Source organism: Equus przewalskii, chromosome 13 (assembly GCF_037783145.1).
Source record: "Equus przewalskii isolate Varuska chromosome 13, EquPr2, whole genome shotgun sequence".
NCBI classification, from domain to species: Eukaryota; Metazoa; Chordata; class Mammalia; order Perissodactyla; family Equidae; genus Equus; species Equus przewalskii.
In genome coordinates this window covers 45,518,440-45,540,806 of record NC_091843.1, presented here as the reverse complement: position 1 = coordinate 45,540,806, position 22,367 = coordinate 45,518,440, and the positions used below count along the sequence as shown (strand labels likewise).

The following is a 22,367-nucleotide window of genomic DNA, read 5'->3' as shown; positions in this document are numbered from 1 at the left end:
ACACTCCCATTTTCTAAAATGACCACTTCACATTAAGACAAAAACTCCATCTTTCCACTCTGAACCACCCATCTGTGCCCTCACATTCAACCTTTTGTCCTTTTTCAACAGTCGAACTATCTCTGGTTTTTCTCAAAGGCCAATCCTTGCACTTGAATTCTGGATTGCCTTCCAAGATGTCACAATTCTCCTTTTTCAATGAATCATTCCCTCAGCATATATTCTCTAGTAACTCCCCTCTTTAAAAAACATCATTCTCGGGGCTGGCCCCGTGGCCAAGTGGTTAAGTTCGCGCGCTCCACTGCAGGCGGCCCAGTGTTTCGTTGGTTAGAATCCTGGGCGCGGACATGGCACTGCTCATCAAACCACGCTGAGGCAGCGTCCCACATGCCACAACTAGAAGGACCCACAACGAAGAATATACAACTATGTACCGGTGGGCTTTGGGGAGAAACAGGAAAAAAATAAAATCTTTAAAAAAAAAAAAAATCATTCTCAATAACATATTACCCCTCCAGCTACTGCCACATTTTTGTTCCCAAAATTACTGTCTTTTTTTCTGTTCGGTGCTATGACTCCCGTTTTATTTTTCAGCTTTATTGAGGTTTAATTGACAAATAAAATTGTAGCATATTTAAAGTGCACAACGCAATGATTTGATATACGTATATGTTTTAAAAGGATTCCCCCTGTCGAGTTAATTAACACACCCATCAACTCACATATTTCCTTTTTTTGGTGAGAACATTTAAGTTCTACTCTCTTTGAAAATTTCAATTACACAATATAATATTATCAACTATAGTCACCATGTTATACATTAGATCCTCAGACCTTATTTATTTTAGAGTCAAAAGTTTATAGTTTTTTACCAACCTCTCTCTATTCCCACGCCCCCGCCCCTCCCAGCCCCTGGCAACCACTTTTCTACTCTTCTGTTTCTGTGAGTTCGACATTTTTTTTTAGATTCTACACATAAGTGACACCATGCAGTATTTGTCTTTCTCTGTGTGGCTTATTTCACTCAGCATAATGCCCTCCAGGTTCATCCATGTTGTCACAAATGACAGGATTTCCTTCTTTTTAAAGGCTGAAAAATACGTCACGTTTTCTTGATCTATCCATCTATTGACAGACACTTATGTTGTTTCCATACCTTGGCTATTGTGAATAATGCTACAGTGAATATGGGAGTAAAGACATCTCTTTGAGATAATGGGTTTGTTTCCTTTGGATATATACCCAGAAGTGGGAATCCTGGATCATATGGTAGTTCAATTTTCAATTTCTTGAGGAACCCCCATACTGTTTTCATCGGTGGCTGTACAGCTTAAATTCCCACCAACAGTGCACAAAGGTGCTCTTTTTCCACATCCTTTCAACAATGATTATCTCTCGTCTTTTTGATGATAGCCACCCTAACAGATGTGAGGTGATAGCTCATTGTGGTTTTGATTTTCATTTACCTGATGATTAGTGATGTCGAGCACCTTTTTATGTACCTGTTGGTCATTTGTACGTCTTCTTTGGAAAAATGTCTATTCAGGTCCTTCACCCATTTTTTACTTGGGTTATTATTTATTATTATTTTTTTACTCTTGAGTCGTATGAGTTCCTTGTATGTTTTGGATATTAACCCCTTTTCGGATCTATGGTTTGCAAATGTTTCCTCCCATTCCATAGGTTGCCTTTTCATTTTGTTGATTGCTTCCTTTGCTGAGTAGAAGCTTTTTAGTTCAATGTAGTTCTTCTTCTTTGTTTTTGCTTTTGCCTTTGGTGTCAAATTCAAGAAATCATTGCCAAGACCAATGCTAAGGAGCTTACTGCCAATGTTTTCTTCTAAGAATTTTATGGTTGAGGGTTAGGCCTTACAATCAACTCTTTAATCCATTTTGAGTTGATTTTTGTGGGGTAAAATTGGGGTCCAGTTTCATTCTTTTGCATATGGCTGTCTGGTTTTCCCAACACAATTTAATTGAAGAGACTGTCCATTCCCCATTGTATATTCTTGGCTCTTTTGTCAAAAATTAATTGACCCTTTATGTATATGTTTTCTTCTGGGCTCTCTATTCTGCTCTGCAGTATAGAACTCTGCTTCTACAAAAACATTTCATATTTCTCTCATTCACCTATGTCCCTAATCTTCCAATGAAAGATTGTTGGATGAACTTTTTAAATTGGGGCAGTTGCTTTGAGAGATATCTGTATTCTGCTGAAGTCTAAAGAAGAATATGTCACTGAACATCTTCTGTATTTTGTTTGAAATTTTATACTACTTGAAAGATAGTCTTCAGTCTGTCGTTGTGACCACGTCTTCATTTAAACTAAGACAGTATTGTCCCTCCCCCTGCTTATTTCTAAAATGTTTAGGGGATGGGGTGAGCCAACACATTTTTATTCCAACATCTTTAAAACAAAGCCTTCCTTCCCCTTCATTAACATTTTAGAATGTTAAAATGTCAAACGTTAAAGTGTTAAATTTTAAAATGTTAAGGAATCCCAAAAAGTAATCCATTGGCATTTTCATTAAAATTTAGTGATCTTGGTAAAACTTTTCTACCTATTTTTCTATTCATTTATTTAAAAAATTGTTATTGGGGCATAATATATTGCATAGTCAAAATTCCACCTCTGATTAAGTTTACAGTTTTCTTTACAGAGGATTTAGATTTTCCACATAACTTTAATTCTTTAGCATGTAATATTTTTAGTTTCTACTGCATTTGACATTTTTTGGGTAATTTCGCTGGATTCCAGTTTCATTGTACTCAGCATTTTTATTGATTTTTTTATGGCTTTATCTTTCATTCCAACCTTTGTAAACACTTTTATTTACAATATTTTGGCTGTTTATATGGAATTACTAATTGTAAAAACATGTCTGCATAAAATCAAAGTTCATCTCTACAAAGAGTTTTCTGATGAGCAAAAAGTTGTGCAGAAGTTTCAGCTATCAGCATGGTACCATGAAAAGCTTGAGGATCAAAAAAGTTTTAAAAGTGTCTTTCGTAGCATCTTTTAGCAATGAAAAAATTATAACACTCTCTTGGGTGTTTTCTTTCCAAAAATAAGTTCAAGGGGTCATGGAATATTAGAGCTGGAACAGACATCCTTCTCTTTCTCCCACCCAAATCATGTAGTTTCTCACTGTACAAGATGAGGAAACTGAGGCAAAAAGAATTGAGTCACTTTCAAGTCACCCCGCTCATTTACGGTAGGTTCAGGATCAGACACCTGGGCTCTTAACCTAATCACAGTGTCCCCTCCTCTTCCCGGGAAACACACATAAAAATGTAATGACAGGGGAGTGTAAAATTGAGCTAGTTACAAAAATACATTTTCCATGAATAAAAAGTGAAACACATTTCTAAATATTTTAGCCAGATGAAATTCAAACACACATCCATACTCAAATAAATATAAAAAAAAGAGAAATAGATGAAAATGAATCTTATGTACAATAAGAAAACAGGATGGTTAACAATATCTTCCATACATGTAATTTTTACTCTTCCATCCATGTCAGCGTTTGCCCTGTGTTGGACTTTGAGAAACATATATTAGTCTATAAAATGACTTAGGAATCTAGGTTTCTCTTCTGGGTTTTCAGATTTTGGAAAAATAGTGTTTTTGAAAGGACCACTGCATAACTAAACCTCTGATGTAATTTATTTTTTTAACTTTATTAAGTAGCGTATTTGAATGAAATATCTAATAGATTAAAAGAAACTATGAAATCCAATCATAATCTGATGGGTTGTTTCACACATTTAAAAACTAATTTTATATTACACATGTGATTCAGGAATTCACTCTTCTGTAAAAAATGAAAATTGACAGATAAGGTTAAACTCGCTTCAGACCAGTAACCTCTAATTTCAGTATCTTCCTTGGAGGTATTCCCTCTATGAACTGGGGTTTTATCTTTTTAAATCTTTTCCTATGTATTTACTTGCTTGTGTATGTACCTACAGAAAATATACAGTATTATTTTTTTTCTCCGCTTTTCTCCCCAAAGGCCCCCAGCACATAGTTGTATATTCTTAGTTGTGGGTCCTTTAGTTGTGGCATATGGGATGCTGCCTCAGCGTGGTTTGATGGGAAGTGCCATGTCCGTGCCCAGGATTCGAACCACCGAAACACTGGGCCGCCTGCAGTGGAGCGCGCGAACATAACCACTCGGCCATGGGGCCAGCCCCAATATACAGTATTATTTACAATTTTCTTTAAAATATGACACATTGCATATATTGTTTGTATGTATATGTTTAGAGTTCTTTCTACTGCAGTACATACATATATACCTTAATCTTTTTAACTGCTCTGTGATGATTCACAGCATGGATATGCCATAGTGTATTTAGCTCTCCTTCCATGATTGACATGCAGGTTGTTTCCTATTCTTTTTTGTTGTTGTTACTATGAACAAAATTGTAGTGAACATCCTTGTATTTTTTGTGGAAGTATTCTTCTGGAATCTTCCTATGGAAGATTCATTTCTTTAAATGGCTTTATTGAGGTATAATTTACATGCTATAAAATTTGCATGTGTTAAATGTAAAATTCAATTATTTTTTAATAAATTAGGGTTGTGCAATCAGGCTACTCTCCATTCCAACTCTAGCATCAGGCGATCATAATAGATTAAATTTAAGAAATTTTATGCTTATTTTGGTATTTTTTGAAAAATAAGAAATGAGTAGTAATCTTCAAATGTTCCTCCCAATATCCTCACATTTTCTAAGTATTGGAAATTAGGATAGGAGCAGTGGATTCTTAATTAAAAGAGGGGAAGCCACCTAGTCTTATAGAGGAGGCAACTATGCAGTTGGCCGCAGTATCCAGGTGACAACACTTTTGGGAAGATGGATACGGTGGCCATGGTCAGCTTACGTGGCATGAGACTTTGGTAGGCATCCTAAATTCACAACATTTTAAACTCTTGAAGTCATCTTAGAGATCCAGCCCTACCTCCTCCCCTTACGATAAATTAACTGAGGTCCAAAAATTTTAAAAATATGGCTGAGGTCACAGAGACATCCAGTCTGTAATAGGGTTCTGGAGATTATCTGACTCTTAAAGACTCTCCTCATTCATGGAATGATACAAAAATGAGAACATTAGCTCATATGCTTGTTTTGCTATGCGCACAGAATTGTTTCAAGGAGTTTTTCTAACTTCTAAATTTAGTGTTTTAGATTTACAGGACACAGAATTATGAAAAACAAGAGGGCACATATTCTAGGACAGGCATAATTGCCAATGAATTATCCAGAACCTATCATATTGGCACGGACCCTGAGATGGAAGAAATCTAGCTATAGCACAGCCTTGAAACAGCTGGAAAAATAAGTTGGCTTGCAGTTAAGATGATTTGGGAATAGTACTGTAAATTTGTCTTGGAATAGGAAACATTAAATAAGCAGACATCAGCCCTTAGAGCCTCACCCACACAGCCTTCTCCGTCAGGCCTTCGGGTCATCCCGGGAGGGCAGATGCACATGAAGGTGCCGATCAGATTCTTACACATCATGCCTCTGGATTCACAGTCATGGAGCCCTTCAGCACATTCATCCAGGTCTACAAGGTATTTTTAATAGGAAAAAAAAATAAAAACAGGAAATTCTCAGGAGCAGGCTATTGTTTACAATTTTAAGTCCTATTTTTGGTCTTCTGGCTTTTAAAATGTAATCTTATTGTGTGACAGAGAAAGGAGAAGCCCAGTCTTTTTCAACCCTTCGCTGTATTCTAGATTTCTACAAGTTTCAGCATTGGTCCTAAGGATAAGAAGTTCAGGAAAGGGCAATCTTTGCTTTAATAAGAGCCCAAGAGTGTGACAACGGTGGGCCCCTCCATCTTATCTTTGACTTGATTGGATGGGTCATCAATTGTTTTGTTATCTAGGTATGGAAATCTACCCGCAAAATGCTGCCAGATTCATTTCTGTAAAGCTCTAGAAGAAGATAGCTGTAAACTGTGAAATCATTAAACTATATTCCCACCATGGCAAATAAAATTCTAAGCACTCCCTGGTCTGCGGCCTTACCTTTGCACATCTTCTGGTCTTCCCTGAGGGCGTAGCCAATCGGGCACGTGCATTCGTAGGAGCCAAAGGTGTTCATGCAGCGGAAAGCACACAGCAGCGGGTTCTGGGCACACTCATTGATATCTGATCAAAGAAATAGGCAGGCATGTGCTCAGCCTAGAGTTCTTTTTTTGTTTGTTTGTTTGAGGAAGATTAGCCCTGTGCTAACTACTCCCAATCCTCCTCTTTTTTCTGAGGAAGACTGGCCCTGAGCTAACATCCATGCCCATCTTCCTCTAGTTGATATGTAGGACGCCTACCACAGCATGGCTTTTGCCAAGCAGTGCCATGTCCGCACCCAGGATCCGAACCGGTGAACCCCGGGCTGCCGAGAAGTGGAATGTGCGAACTTAACCACTGCGCCACTGGGCCAGCCCCATCAGCCTAGAGTTCTAATGATGTATTTACTTAGCAGTCAGACAGAAAGCAATAGGATAATAGAACTCACACTTCTGGTATGGAGAATTTGGTACCTAACAAACTCATCCTCCAACCTCCACAAATAACAACTATCAACTCTGAAAAAAATACAAAAACAACTACCTAAAGTTGTTTTTTAAATTTTTTTGGTGAGGAAGATTGGCCCTGAACTAACATCTGTTGCCAATCTTCCTCTTTCTTTTTCCTCCCCAAAGCCCCAGTACATAGTTGTATATCCTAGTTGTAGGTCATTCTAGTTCATCTATGTGCGACGCCACCACAGCATGGCCTGATCCACACCCAAGATCTGAACTGGTGAACTCCAGGCTGCCACAGCAGAGTGTGCAAATTTATCCACTCGGCCACGGGGCTGGCCCCTATCTGAAGTAGTTTTAGCGGTGAGTTGAAACTCAGCAAACAACTAGCAAGGAATAAGTTCCCAATTTCTTCTTTTTTTTTTTTTCCAGAAATTACTGTGCAGATGGCTATAGTCCTGGCAGCAGCAGCAATCTTCAATAGAAACTTTCTGAGCTTCTGTCCAGAGGAATCAAGGGAGGGAGGCTTGGGGCAACCAAGGCTGCTAAAGAGGGAGAGGGACCCCGGAAAGGAGAGGGCCAGAGATGGAGAAATGCTATTCTTTTTTTTTTTTTTGCATAAACTCAGCCCAAGTTGCTGACCTAACCTTGCATGTATGGGGCAAAGTCAAAGAAGCTAGCCATGAAGGTTTAAAGACAGAACTGAAATCTGAGCCACTGTCTTCCACAGGCCTGACAGTCTGCTTTTATGTTCATCTAAGTTAACTGCCTGCTAAGACAAAAGTATCAACATTCTTCAAAGTAATAGAACTGATTCCAGAAGATATCATTCACAATATCGAGGGTATAACCCCAAATTAACCGACATACTGAGAAGCCAGGAAAATGTGACCCACTCTTAAGGAAAAAGACAATTAACAGACGCCAACTCTGAGATGATCCAGATGCTGGAATTATCAGACAAGGGCTTTAAAGCAGTTATTGTAACTATGCTCACTGAGGTAAAGGAAAAGATATTTGTGATGAATATAACCATCAACATAGCATCAGAACAATATAAATAAAAGCACAGACATTAAAAAACCCCTTCCTATATCAAGGAGAGATAATACTTAATAAAAGTATCACTTGCCTTCACAATTCATCATGGGCCCTGGCTCAAAGCCTTCATTGCAATTGCATTCAAAACTCCCAATAACATTGGTGCATGTTCCATTTCCACATGGATTGCCAATTGAACATTCATCGGTATCTGAAAAAGAAAAATAAGAAAGTGCCACAAAATTTGGAAAAGTTTTAGTTTTATAGGAGCATGCCATGACTATCCACCTGGCCCTCACACATTTCTAGGATCTGTGCAGGTCACACAAGACTCTTGCACCCGCCTCGGCCATGGCTGGTTGGCCTTTATGCAGTGCGGTGGACCCCAAAACACCAAGAGTGCAACGCTCTGAGCCCCCAGACAGCGTGCTTGCCCTAAAAATCACAAACCCAGAGAGGGATGTGGTCTTCTGCTGTAAGGCATGGAAAGTCATAAAGTAAAATGGATCTCTTTCCCAGTCAGTGGTTTTGGCAATCGCAAATCTCTAGACACATCAGAGTTTGTATATTTGGTTGAAGGCAGAGGTTGGGCAACTCTCCCCATCTTCACATAAACCAGGTCTACTGGAAAATGTAGGATGGGAGAAGAAAGAGTGGTTACCAGTACTTATCCTGGCTTTGTAAATTCCACCCGCTACCCAGGGTGCCTGAGACCTTTTGCTGAATATGAGAAATAAAATAGAACTTTCAAAGTGTGTAACATGGAGTCAACACTCACCCACACAGCGTACTCCAGTGTAATCAAGGTTGTAACCCATTGGACATTCACAGCGAAAAGACCCGTCTGTGTTGATACACTGACCATTTGAACAAATGCCTGGGCTCTCAAGACATTCATTGACATCTAAAATACAGAATTGCACATGAACTTCCTCATATAAAAGCTATGTCAAAACTCTATCCATCTATTCAACAGAGACTTAAAATTTCTAAAACACATAACGATTTCTTTTACCAGAGAACTACCTAATGTCTTTCATATACCACAACATAGTCTTATGATAAATATAATGCATAGAAGGTACAATAAATATTGTAGATGTACATTAAATACAATTTATTACATGTTATACAGTAAAGTTAGCATGATTTATAAAAGAAATGTATAATAATATATTCATATCAGAGAAGACTATAGGAATAAAATAAATATATAAAATATATCAAAATATATAAATAAATATATAAAATATATCAAACCACACCTTCTCGGGTATCATGAAGACTAGGAACAGTCCCATGGCCATAAGGACACAGATCCTGGAATGCAACTACAGAGAAAAGTAAAAATTCCCATTATTGAAGAGCAACTATCAGAGACCTTGTGAACTGATTAACAATATACATAAAATTAGACTTATTTTTCCTCCACAAAGCTATTTTTAACGAGTCTTTTTTTTTTATTTTTATGGTTTATTTCAAAAGCAACACTCAGCACAGAGAAGGTCACCTGAGCTTGCCCAGCTCCTTCCAGGGTGCTGTCTACTGATGGTTTCCCCTTCTATTGTTTGCTCATGTAATGCTGAGCAGCCAGAGCCCTCTGCCCATTACACACAGAAGCCCCCTCTGACCTAGAGACCAAGCCAGTTCCGAGCTTGCTGGGAACCACCCTACAGTTCAGCTGGCCTCGTCCTGCAAATGGCCACCGTGTTGACTCAGCTTCTCAGAATTTACATCTAAGATTCTGAGCCACAGCCTGTGACACAGCACCCACGTGGGACTCCCGCAGCAACTTGGAATATAATTTTCATCCCCTCCTTGCATCTCTTGCCCTGAACCTCTCAAATTCCCTCCTTTGAAAGCAAGCAATAATAACCTAGGGGGAAAAATGAAATAACAGGGTAACTCCACCTGTGCTTACACGTGTTGAATACAAAAGTTGAAAGAAGTCCTTTAGACTAGGTTGCTCACTCAACCACTGAAGTTTACACTAAGGGGGTAATTTCACCCTCAAAATACTCATAAATGACACAGTCAAACCGACTTCTGAGAAACAGTCCAAAACCAGTGCAAAGTGGTGTTTTATGTTGTTGCTCTTACCTTCATCATCTTTGGGGCACAGCTCACAGGGGTCCCCCCAGCCCTCTCCTGGCATCTTACTACAGCAGCATTTTGCCTTTGTGGTGTTGAAAGCTTTGGGGACAGAACATTTTCCATTTTCAAAGTTTGTGAAGCAGAAGCTCTGGCGAGTATCTAGTCAAGAAAGCAAATATCACAGACCTCCTTACTGGTCATTTAAAAGGATGCAATAATTTGTATCTAACTCTGTTTCTGACAGAACCTTTCTCACTGGCCAACATTTGATGTAGATTAGATTAGCAGTTAAAAGACAGGACTGGAAATCCTCAATTGCTGATTTCACTTGTCAATTTAAAGTGACCTGCCTATAAAATTTTACTTAATTATTCCAAATGTTTAAAATATTTTCCTAATGTGCTTAGGAAATTTGAGAAATTATGCTCAATATTAAAATGTTTTCCACATCTCTTTTTCCATTGTTACATGACAGCCTAATAAAAACTGTCTAGGTGACTTTCAATAATTACATCACATCAAAAGCAACTCATATACTGAGGTACCAAAAAAAATCTATGCCAACAACAAAAGGAAAACAGTGAGACAAGACAGCAATTCCTCTTTTAGTATGAAATTTTTAAAAAATGTAGGAACAGAGCCAATAATTCAAAGTATCTTAAAAATTGTCCAGTGCATATACTTTTGAGACCTACATGTTTAATTTATAGATGATGCATTTACCAGAGACATGCACTTTGCAGTGACGAACACAACATGCTGCTTTGCCATCTAGCTTTGAAGTTTCTAAGGGGGAGTTATGACACAGCAGCCATTCCAAAGCTTACCAAAGCACCTCCGTCCATTATCAGACAGCACAAAGCCAGGGGGGCAGATGCACTGGAAGCCCCCTGGAGTATTGGTACAGGAACCAAAAAGACAGATGTTGGGATCTTCGTCACATTCGTTGATATCTGCAAAATGGTGGGAGAATTCATTAACTTAATCAAATCAATACACTGTTCAATATACAAAAGTAATTGTCTTTTTTTTAATATACTACAACAGTCCAGTAGCCATTGGGAATTTAATATGAAACAAGGGATTACATTACATATATGTTTAACTTAATCTTTAAAAATAAACTGTTCTTGCATCAAAGTCAAAGATTATATAGAGTTTCCACCAGCCACATGCCTGAGACTACCAACTTGTTCTCCAGCTCCCCACACTTGGCCCCTAGGGGTGTACGTATGTCCACCTGCCTACCTAGCATGGCCAGTTCAATGTCTTACAGGCATCGCAGTCTCAGTGTAGCCAAATGTGTTCTTCTGACTTCTCTGATGACCCTCTCAGCAACATTAGGAAGGTGACTCTAATATTATTTTATTTTTTAAGAATTAAAAACACTTGGCAATTGTATAGGAAACTATACAAATCAGACAGAAAAGGAAAAAGAGATAAAGACCAAATGGAAATGATTAGGGATACCCGTAATATGCCATTAAATGGTCTAAAAAATGATGAAATTCGATGAAATAAACAGTTTCCTTCAGTTCTGTCTAGATAACTCCCTTGAACGTGAACAGTAGAGCTACAATATCTTCAGGAGGAATCTTGCCAAGAGTGATAGAATTTTTTAAAAAATTGGATAACTCAAAGGCAGAAAAACCCTTGCAATGCTTTCCCGTTAGAAGAACCACACTAAGATGCTGGTGCTTCTGACTTTCAACAAGACTGTAAAAAATAATTTGTATAAAAGTGAAATAAAGTAACTGTAAAAAGGTCAGCCTTCATCATGTCCACCAGGCAATTCTGGGACCCACTTTTGATGTGGTTACAATGTTCTTGTAGCCTGGAAGAGTTTCAGCAGAAAAACATCTGTTATGACACATGGATTAATATTTTCTGTTTTGACATGAGGCTTTCCCAAGGCAAAAAAAGTCTCCGCAGCATTGTCAAGATTTTCTGCTTCACATTTCTAGGACTCTAGACACCTTTAATAGCTATTTTAAAATTGGTTGCCAAAGATTACAATTTTTGTAGACACTCTTTAAATTCAGTAGAAAGTCTCTGTTGACATTTGGAAAAAAGATTAGAGTACACTGAAAATTCTTTGACTAGTATAAGATTTCTGTTAACGAAAAATTCCCACATCCGTGAGTTTTTTATTCCCACCACTCCACCTTCAAATCATTTCTGATGGTTCAATAAAACAGATGTAGGGAGCTATATGTTTAATACCTTGGGTCGGCATGCATGCAGTGGCTTGCATTTATTATATTTCCATAGAGTCTGTACCAGGTCTTATTATCCTCAACAGCTCGTGGACCTCAGAATAAATGTTAGCCTTACCGATGCAGTTCTCGCTTTTTACTTCATACCCTGGGGGACAGATGCATCTGAAGGATCCCTCCAAATTCTGACAGGTACCAGGAGAACAAGAGCCGGGAAGGGCAACACACTCATTAGTATCTAAAGAAAAATGAGAGAAAAAATGATTTAAATACAAGATAATTGTTGCTAAATGATATTAACATGAATGCAACTCAGGGCCTCTGATCTGCCAGGTCATTATGGACAAATACGCCTTGAGATACTCTTTTGACATCTTAGTTATTTCTTATTTGGCAAGAGGCTAATTTTCTTGATTTGTTTGTCTACTTTTATGGGGACATGGATAGCCTCAAGCTCTGTCCCAATAAAAACACAGCATACAAGTCATTCCCAATTGTTGGCTTATACTTTATGCCAAAATTTCCTGTGATATCTTATCTTGGTCATGTGATCAGATGACAAATGAAATGTGAATGAGTGCCTAAGTGTGTGTGGGTGGCCCGGGGAGTCACATCATTATTTTACAAAACAAAACAACACAAAGACTTGATTGTTTACTTACCTATACAGTTCTTGCCATCTGGAGTAAGTTCATAACCTTCGTTACACAAACACTTGAAGGAGCCAATTTCATTAAAACACCGTCCGTTTCTGCACACCTGACCAAAAAAGGAACTGCACTCATCTATGTCTGCAAGCACAAAGGAGTTAGCTTTTTAGAGAGAGCTCTTACATGTCCAATGTGGCACAAGTTGTAGCTTAAAAATATATTTATTGGTATGCATTTATAAAAACCCTCCATTACAATTCCTCATCAACACAGAGAAAAAATGGCTCATATCATAAAGATTATATGATTAATAAGGTCACATAGATCCCTATTGTATTTCAACCACAAGGGTACATTTTTGGTATTAATATAACTCATAAATTTATAACCAGGTAAAAGTTGAAGGCTTAAGGTGAAGCTTTCCATTCTTTGCAAATGAAAAATATTTCGTTTCTTGGAGGCAAGAGAATATACTTGACTGCCTAGTTTGCAGATGACTTTACCTGGAGATAGCTGACCATATTCAAAGGACAAATAACATATTAAATGCAGAAAATCAATTATATTAAAAACGCTCTAGAATTGCTGACATATTTTGCTTACAGAATTTGAAAAAAAAAATCCTAAAGTGTTAGGTTTTCTGTTAAGCTTAGGGCTGACTGCATCTGGGTAGTTTTCTGGGTTGTTTGAAGACAGTACTTTGATCAAAGCCGTGTCCATATCTTTACTTCTCCCTGGCTGTACAAAGGATCTGAGAAATTATAGACAAGAAGGAGGTAGTTGAATAAAATCTCCAATTGGCTCTAAAATTTTTTGCAGAATTTTGACAACTAAAGAAAACTGGGAGGAAGATATTTCCTAATTTGGAGGTGGGTTTGGGCTGCGATGGTCCCAGGATGGCAGGAAGCCTGAGTTACTTTCACATACCTTACAGGGTCATGTGAATTAAGAGATGAGCTATGTTGGAAAGCATCAGAATATGCCTGGCACATGGTAAACAAGAAATACTGTCAACCTTTCTTGTCACTTCTCTTGCTGTCTCCTCCACCAACTTTAGGAACCTCCCTTACTCACCATCAATTCTTATTTCAATCATTGTTTGTTAGGGGCAAAGGCTAAAATCCTGTACCAGGCATCGGAGACACTTATTTTCCACTGAAAATCTGCAGTTGTTCACAAACAGAGATCAAATAGGTTTCTGAGGGCTGACTTGGAAACCTAGTGTCCATGTGCTGTTCTGTGGGAAAAGGCATTCCTGGCTTCAAAAGCTGACAGAAAATGAAGTTTCAAGACACAACATGTTTTTAAGTTGGAGACTGTCAATAACTGAATATAAATCAAGAATGAATTTATATGAAGTAATAACACTGAAACAATGAAAGGTCTAACTTTGTTCCCATCTAAGGGGTAAAAACAACCTAAAACCAAAAAGCAGTCCCAATACAGTTACCATCATCTGCATGGCCTTTTCCCCTGAATTGATGGTTGATGGACGGAAGTACTCAACACTGCAGATTCTCTTGTGATTATTTAAGCCAATATGATGGCTTTAGTTAACTGGAAATTAATCAATGATAATACATATCTTTGGCACATATTTGAAATTTTAATAATAAAAATATTCATCTATTCTTTGGTTTTATTTTTCATTTCAGTATATTGTGTGGAATGAAATAGCAGCAATACAAGACTGACTGAGTACTTACCCAGGCAGTCATTATTATGAGTGAGCTCGAACCCTGGGTAGCAGAGACAGTTATAGGATCCAACTGTGTTTTTACAAGTTCCATTTCCACACGGATGCCGCTCACACTCATCAACATCTGCACAGACACATTGGATCAAAGGAATTCAATTTTTAACTAGAAAAAAATACCCTCTTAAACATTTACATTTTTTTAAACTACTGATTTGCTTAGATTTTTCCTCATTCAATAGTAGGAACCCATATTTATTTAAGGAAAATAAGTATGAGGTAGAGAAAACTCTAAATTATAAAATTATAAGAAAAAGGTGTAGTTCAATGACTTACAGGCACATATAATACTCAGAACTAGGCTAAGCAAGCATCCTCCTAGTGGAGATGTTTTAATGAATAGGCTTGTTTATCAACTGTAAGGAAACCAGTCTTTTGAAACACTAAAACTGTTCTTTTAAGCCTTATTAATACTCCCCCGGAAATTTACATACCTTAATTTGACCAGCACAACAGAGACAAACTAAGTTTCCTAAATTTTATGAATTAGTGGAATCCAAATTGAAGAAGTCTATTAGAACTCAATATTATTAGCTTTCCAAAAAATGAAATTAAGAAAATGTTTAGAAAGGTCCCCCTCAGATAAGAGAGCAGACTCCCTAGACCATGAATTCCAAGCTGCTGAAACTCTTCTACTGTGCAAAAAAGGGAAGGATGCTTTGTTGAGAGGGAGTCTAGCTGACTTTTATCATGGATGAATTGTTAGGAGTGAGGGCAGATTTTCTCCATATGAATTTCTGAATCATAAATCTCACATATTTTTGGCAAATCATTCTCTCTCCCAGAGAGTACAGACAGGAGAAGCATGTATAAGCAAGCACTCTTAGAAAGTTCACGTAAACAGAGAAAGATCCTCTATTTGTCCTTTGCACAAGCATCCCCTAGAGAACTTTTCCTCCCTCCATGGGTGAAGTCCATAGGGGAGCTCTTAGGAGGCCATGGATGAACTGAGATCTTCTCTAGGTAGTCTCCTTTGTACAGATACGCCATAAGGAAACTAGTTCTTCAGTTCTGCAAGCTGACTTTACTAGTCATACAGAGGGACTTTGAATACTAAAAGAGTTGATGCACAATTTCAGCTTTTTCTAAACTGAGAAGATGCTAATTATAAACAGCCAAGTTTTCAAGTTAATTTTCCTCCTTCAGGTAGAAAGCATGGAGAACTCTTTTGGCAGAGAGCCAGTTGCTGACATCAGATTTAAGGAGTTACGCTGAGTTCTAAGGCCTCCAGCCCATCTGCCTTGAAATCTTATTAATCATCAGCTCAGCAAGAACTCACGGACACTATTATTGCTTAACTAACCATTATATTAGCTACCCGGAATTTTTTAAGAGATTTGCTTTTAAAAATTGCGTTTAAGACTTAAACCACAAAAGAAGCAGACAAATCTATGTATTCAATGATTTGGGGGGAAAAAGTGTATGTATGTATGTATGTATGTATGTATGTACGTGTGTGTATATACATATATGCATTTCACTATTGTCACTCTTACTACTCTCTTGTGTTCTCGCGTTTGAAAATGCTTTCTTGAGTGGGCACAGAGAGGGGTAAAGGGCAGCTGGTACTGTGGTGATTCCACGTAACCTCGAATGTCCCGGGGTACATATAAAACATGTGAAAGTCATCCGGGGAGAAAGGTTGCAAACACTGAACCAAAGAATATATTGTGCTGTGTCCCCACGTGCAAACTTTACATATAATAAAACCATATACAATTGAACACAGCTAACTTTTTGCAGGACTGTTTCTGACAGAGACAGGGTAGTTACTCGTGGCAAGTGCCAGAGCTGAAATCTCCTCTGAGTTTCAGCCCCGCTTCACCCCGTGGAACGAACGTCCTCCCTCTTACCCATGCACATGGTCTGGTCCTGAGAAGCCTTAAAGCCGTTGTGGCAGATGCACTGGTAACTTCCTTGCAAATCCACACACAGGCCATGACTGCAAACATTAGGAATTTCTAAACATTCATTGCGATCTAAAACAAAAAGTAAAACACATGTCACACATATCTGATTTTTATTAAGATTCTTTCATTTTTTCTCAGAGATGTTTCTATAACCTGCAATTAATTATTAGAGACAGGATAAAAATGAGCCATAACAACAGCTGAATCAAAATAAGCAAGCCTTTAAAGCATCTGGGCCTCTTTTTTTTTTTAAATCATGCAATTTTTATATGTTGATTGGTATCTCGAGGATACTATTTTATTTTAGGTCCAATCCTAGGAAAATCCATCAAAGAGACCCTTTTCCTAACAAAATTATCTAAAAGATACAGTGAAATAGGTTCAAGATGGATGAGTAGATTTACTTAGGAAATCTTTTCAAAATTATTTTTGAAAGTATTTGATAGGAAAGCCTGGACAATTTTTAGGTGTAGGAAATCTAAAGAATGCTGTGCTCAGTGCCAAAGAAGGAGCCAGTCTCTGTCTTACCCACACAGGCCCCGTTGGGTGACAGTTTGAAGCCCGCCGCACACTCGCAGCGGTAACTGCCAGGGCTGTTGATACAGTCTGCGTTCCGCTGGCAGAGGTTGTCGCCGTTGCTGCACTCGTCAATATCTGAAAGAGCAACAAGAGAAAAGAGCAACATTTTAAAAATTTCATTCCTGCATTAGTATTACATGCACTTAACCAGTTTCGTGATCAACTCCTAAACACTGTGGAAGAAACAGTGAAATTCAGAAAACTGTCCAAAAATCATTTATGTCTACCAAACTCTTCTGGTTCAAGGACATCCATGACTCAGATTACCTTCACAGACCAGGAGCAGATCGTTGTAACTGAAGCCTGTAGGGCATTCACAGCGGAAGCTGCCAATCTGGTTAATGCACACGCCATTGGCACAAATGCCTGGAATCTCTTTACATTCGTCAATGTCTGGAATTGAACAGATTTGGTCAGATATATATGGTTCTGCTTAATGAATTTACCATAAAACCTTGAATAATGCTAAGTGTGCACTGGAATGAGAACATATACTCAGGGTCACAAAAAATGAATGATTTTGTGGTTGATGAAAGCATATAGACCATAAAGTAGATTATTAACTTTCAACCGTGATGGAAAAATTTAAGTAGCTGATCAAATATATACTAAGTGATTTTAGCATCACTATAGCAAACAAATTTCCTAGGGAATCAAGCCTCCTCTTCCAGTTATGTGTCAGGTGCCCCTACCTGCTGCTATTCATCTGATAAGGAAAGCTGTGTTTTCCTAATTTTACGTACTTTGTTATATATGCATTGATAGTGGAGACTGAAAATTATATGGCTCATTTAATCTTTGAGGAAGAAAAGTAGAATGAGCAAAAGAAAGTAATTCACAAGGAAGTAATTTATATAATTAATAATTCTGCAGATTCATAAGTAGATCAGTAGAAAGGGATACTGCAAAAATATACCAAAAACTTAAACATATACTAGTGAAAATAGCAACTAGAGGTTCAAATAAGGTAGGTAATTTAGTCATGTAATACAATATTCATGACAAAAAAACTAAAGTTTCAGCTTGATATGTATGAAATCTTAGGATAGTCACATAGCTATCATAACTCAATCACCAGACTATGCTGATGGAGTAATACCACTATTAGCACTTGGTTAGAGTCTGTAACGTGTTCTGTCTGTCTAAGCATATTAGGTTGGAATCCAGATTATTATATGTTATGGTACTTTAAATTTTAAAACCACTGAATAGGGTTTTACAAAATGCTACATATACGTATTAAAATAAACAATCTGAAAAACTCACCCACAGCTTTTCCTGTATGAATGTCAAAGGTGAATCCAGGAATATTTCCACATATGGTTTTAAAGTCCGCTTTAAAACATAAACAAAGCAAATGCACTCTTAAAATTCTCAAACTCCTTCAAAACAACATTTTATACAGTATTACTTTCACTGATAAACATATTTTATATTATTCACAACCAGACATTTTAATTTCAATTATCTTTATTTGATAACAATGCCAGCTTCTGCAAGGAATGGTTCTAGGCATTCTTTACCATTATTATTATTATTATCATCATTAACTTTTTACTGCTCTGATATTAGAAGACAAGGAAATCATTACAAGGTTCAAAATATCAACTCTAGGCATTTAAATTATTTTTTTCTTTTGGTATGCAGAGTTTTAAAGATGATCCAATTTATGTAGATTGAAAAAACAGATTACAGCACAAATTTATAAAGGGATTACGAATTGCACAAAGGCACAGACGTGCAAAAATAATTCCGTGGCAATGAAACAGGTTAACAATGAGTAATAAATGAGACATGAATTTTGTATTTTTTTTTTACATAAATGTCTATTTGTTGGAATGTGAAATTTGAGGCATAAAAAACAACGCATCATGGGATAAAATAGAGACTAGAAGAATTATTCCTACACATAATTCACCAAACAAGAGAAATTTAAAAGAATTCCAGTTTTTAAGAAGCAGATTGCTTCCGAAGCCCACTGCTACATAGTGAGTAAAACTGCTGAAAGCAGTGTTAGATAAAACACATCCTGCTCCTCTACTCTAACTGCTCTCAGGGGAGGGACTTTGTACATTTCATCCACCAGTACTCACCAAGCGTCCAGAACATACAGAGAGGCATGCAAGGGCTGCTCAATTTAGTGGCTCCTAATTGCCCGGCAATATTCAAATTGTAACTTATATACATCCTCTCATTTAATTTTCACTATAACCATATGAATTAGTCACTGTCATTATTTATTTATTATCCCTATTTTTGACATGAGGAATGAGTTTCAGAGAGGATAAATAATCTACATAAGGTCAGACAATAAGCGGCAGAGCTTTGATTTAAATACAGACCTGTCTTTCAAACCTAAGCCCTTTACTTCCCCTCACAAAAAATGTGGTGTTCAATCCCCAACCAGTGCTCTTTAATTTCTAACTAACGGAGCTTTTAAAAGTTAGAGAACTATAAAAATGTTTCTATTTGTTTTTTTTGGAAAGACAGGGCTAAGAAAACCCATTTGCTCACTGAATCTGAGCCCCATATGTCACTTTTCACGTCACTCCTTAATTTAATTTCATCATCACATTAAATAAAACGTTTTAATACACATACCCTTAATAATATTTGGTAACAAATGCATAATCATTGTTTCTCATTTGTCCCATTGGTTCAGCTCTTATTATCTACAGCTATTTAAAGTGACCACGTTCCAGGTCATAAAAGAACCTCGGTGGGCAACAATTTTAAGTTGATTCTTTCACTTGTCTTCATTATCTTTCAGTTTTCCTTTCAAAAGAATCTGTGCTTGCGAGAAAAATTTTACCACGTAAAGACAAGTTCTATTTTCTGCCTGAATATTTCAGGCAAGTTTGAGGGAAAGGATGCAGAAGGAATACTTTGGCAATAAGTTGCTTTTATGTAAAGTTTGCTCATCAAATTCATTTTTTGCATATTTTTCAAGATTGAACTAAAAAAAGATACTAAACTTGATGGGCTTTAAATTGTTGCAAGCTTTTTAATGAAATTAGTACACCTTCCAAGTCTAGCACCATGACACAGTAGTTGCTTAACAAATATTTGTTCGATGAATAAATGCATGATTAATCAGCATGGTTTAAGATAATTAATTTAAATGGACAAGTGCTATGAACTGTAACTCTTCAGCAATGGTGCTTATTTTCAGAATCCAGAACTCCTACTGAACAGATATTTCAAAAATTAGCGTTTCAATTCCAAAGAAGGCCACTTGGGAAACGGCCACATGATGCTCTTGGATATTTTTAGAACCGAGTGTGTGTCTGGTTTTAGTACATGTCTGCTTTTACTATACTGTCACAATCTCTGTGTGTGTCAGCAACTCGGCCTTCAGCAGAAGCACGAGCTGTGTGCTTACCTGTTCCCGGGGTTGGGCATGGTTCACAAGGTTTGTTCCAGGCTTTGCCCACATTATATGTACAGCAGCACATCCTCTTTGTCACATTAAAAGGCAGCTCATTCTCACAGGTGGTTCCATTATAGCTCCGGTAGCAAAAGCTTTTTCTCATGTCTACATATAGAAAAACAAAGAAGCCAACCAATCATATCAGCGAGCCACTGATGACCAAGCCCACACACCTGGAGACACCAAACTTCCTCCGTTAACAAAAGTCAGAAAAATTTGGAGGTATCTTAATAGAATTCTTCAGGTTAAACACAAATCATTTTTAGATTAATGTCTCTTCTGTTTTTAGCTACGGGATTTCATTTATTAATGTCTAGGCAGAAAAATAGATATTTGTTTCTTTACTCACAAGCATTTATTTAATTTAAAACATATTAAGTATTAAATTGTAAAGGTTATCTTATTTGTATAATCATGTTCACTTTATATAAATGGAAAATAAAAATTATTTAAGAATATATAATTGTATGCGCTGGCCCAGTGGCACAGGGGTTAAGTTCGCATGTTCTGCTTCGGTGGCCCAGGGTTCACCGGTTTGGCTCCTGGGTGTGGACCTACACACTGCTTGTTAGGCCATGCTGTGGCAGGCATCCTACATATAAAGTAGAGCAAGACGGGCACAAGGTTAGCTCAGGGCCAGTATTCCTCAGCAAAAAAGGGGAGGACTGGCAGCAGATGTTAGCTCAGGGCTAATCTTCCTCAAAAAATATATATATATATAACTGTAACATTTGATTAAATTTTCTCCCTCAGACTCATGCTTTTTAAAATGTAACTATACAGCCAAAGCTCAAAAACATGATACAGAGCCAGAAGTTTATAAGACTTTGAAATACTTAATCATTCATAAAGATTTAAATTGCAAACTTTCTGAAAATAATTCTGAGATGTAAGTACCTTATGTGGGAAGCCAACAACTATGACCTAATTAATATCCAAGACCATTACCTACCCATGCAGTTGTGGCCTCCGTTGACCTGCATGTATTCAGGTGGGCAAATGCAGGTATAATTTCCGAGGGTGTTGTAGCAGGTCCCAGGCCCACACACCCCAGGATGTGCAAAACACTCATCAATATCTAGAGTAGGCAAGAATATCCATTAATTAATAAAGATATTTTTCCATGAATTTATATCATTTAAAACTACTGTACAAAGCATGAAGCTAATTCCTAAAATCCATATTTTTTAAAAATTTAGAATTTAAAGCAATTACATAGAAAATAACCCAAAACATGCATTTATACATTTTCTTTTCTTTAAAAGAAAAAAATCTAATATTCAAAAATATAAATAATCAAAAGTAATTACAAAGTGGCAAAAAATAATTTAAATAGCATCTATATTATTTTAATTGAAATTTCGTATTCTTCAAATGGAAATGCTTTAAAGCCTGCTTTCCTCTTATATCATTTAAACTAAATTTCAGTGCTAACTTTAAACTGAATGTACTTAGGACAGCCTTTATCTTTATAGCTCCTTTCAAATTAGTACCCATTCAGAGATTTCAGAAGTAGTGTAGCTGCTGGTTGTTCTCCTTATTAAATCATATTTCTTCCAGATGCATTTATCTAACATGTTCCAAAAGAAAGGTTATAATGGAAATAATTTTGATCATGTTTAATATTCATTTTTATAAGCATTCATTTATTCCATACTGATAGCCTACTGTAAGCTAGAATTTGTAGCTATAAAAATGACTAAGATGTGGACCTTGCTTCAAGAAGCTCCTAGTCTAGTGGGGAGACAAGACCCTAAAAGGATGTCTATAGTGCCACGTGATAAATGGAGGGATGGAAGCAAGAAAGACATCTGTATAACCTTTGAACTTCTTTATACCTGTAGTCCAACATTTAAAAATTACTGAAAAATATTAACTTCATAGTTGCATTCAACCTTACCTATTTTCCCTCTGTAAAATATAATTCCTATCAATATTTGAAACAATACTTTATTTGATATTGAACGTTTCACACTACTCCAGCTTTCCCCATTTACCTTTAATCAACTCATTTACTCAGAGAAAAATAATAGTAAATTATAGCAAATAAGCTATAAATTAATCTAGTGGCATCGATATGAAAAGAAACAAGTTATGAACCAGTCTCAACAGATCTTTTGATAGAATTTGAGGATGGACCCTTTTCCCCAG

The 22,367-nt window shown here is 37.1% G+C and overlaps 1 protein-coding gene and 1 long non-coding RNA gene across 2 annotated transcripts in view; one reads left to right on the top strand and one right to left on the bottom strand.

The window, feature by feature from the left end:
• FBN2 (fibrillin 2) overlaps nucleotides 1-22,367 on the bottom strand; it is a 236,490-nt gene that overhangs the window by 22,370 nt on the left and 191,753 nt on the right. Inside the window, exons 40-55 of the mRNA XM_008530057.2 lie at nucleotides 21,169-21,294; nucleotides 20,169-20,321; nucleotides 18,053-18,121; nucleotides 17,054-17,179; nucleotides 16,736-16,861; nucleotides 16,151-16,276; nucleotides 14,248-14,364; nucleotides 12,554-12,682; nucleotides 12,010-12,129; nucleotides 10,503-10,628; nucleotides 9,682-9,834; nucleotides 8,847-8,912; nucleotides 8,360-8,485; nucleotides 7,673-7,792; nucleotides 6,047-6,169; nucleotides 5,449-5,580 (exon numbers count right to left, since the gene is read on the bottom strand). Of these exons, the coding sequence (XP_008528279.2) occupies nucleotides 5,449-5,580; nucleotides 6,047-6,169; nucleotides 7,673-7,792; nucleotides 8,360-8,485; nucleotides 8,847-8,912; nucleotides 9,682-9,834; nucleotides 10,503-10,628; nucleotides 12,010-12,129; nucleotides 12,554-12,682; nucleotides 14,248-14,364; nucleotides 16,151-16,276; nucleotides 16,736-16,861; nucleotides 17,054-17,179; nucleotides 18,053-18,121; nucleotides 20,169-20,321; nucleotides 21,169-21,294 (1,938 nt within the window). The remainder of the gene's footprint in view (nucleotides 1-5,448; nucleotides 5,581-6,046; nucleotides 6,170-7,672; nucleotides 7,793-8,359; nucleotides 8,486-8,846; nucleotides 8,913-9,681; nucleotides 9,835-10,502; nucleotides 10,629-12,009; nucleotides 12,130-12,553; nucleotides 12,683-14,247; nucleotides 14,365-16,150; nucleotides 16,277-16,735; nucleotides 16,862-17,053; nucleotides 17,180-18,052; nucleotides 18,122-20,168; nucleotides 20,322-21,168; nucleotides 21,295-22,367) is intronic.
• LOC139075331 (uncharacterized) overlaps nucleotides 1-22,367 on the top strand; it is a 124,188-nt gene that overhangs the window by 79,795 nt on the left and 22,026 nt on the right. The gene's annotated exons all lie outside the window — the stretch shown is intronic.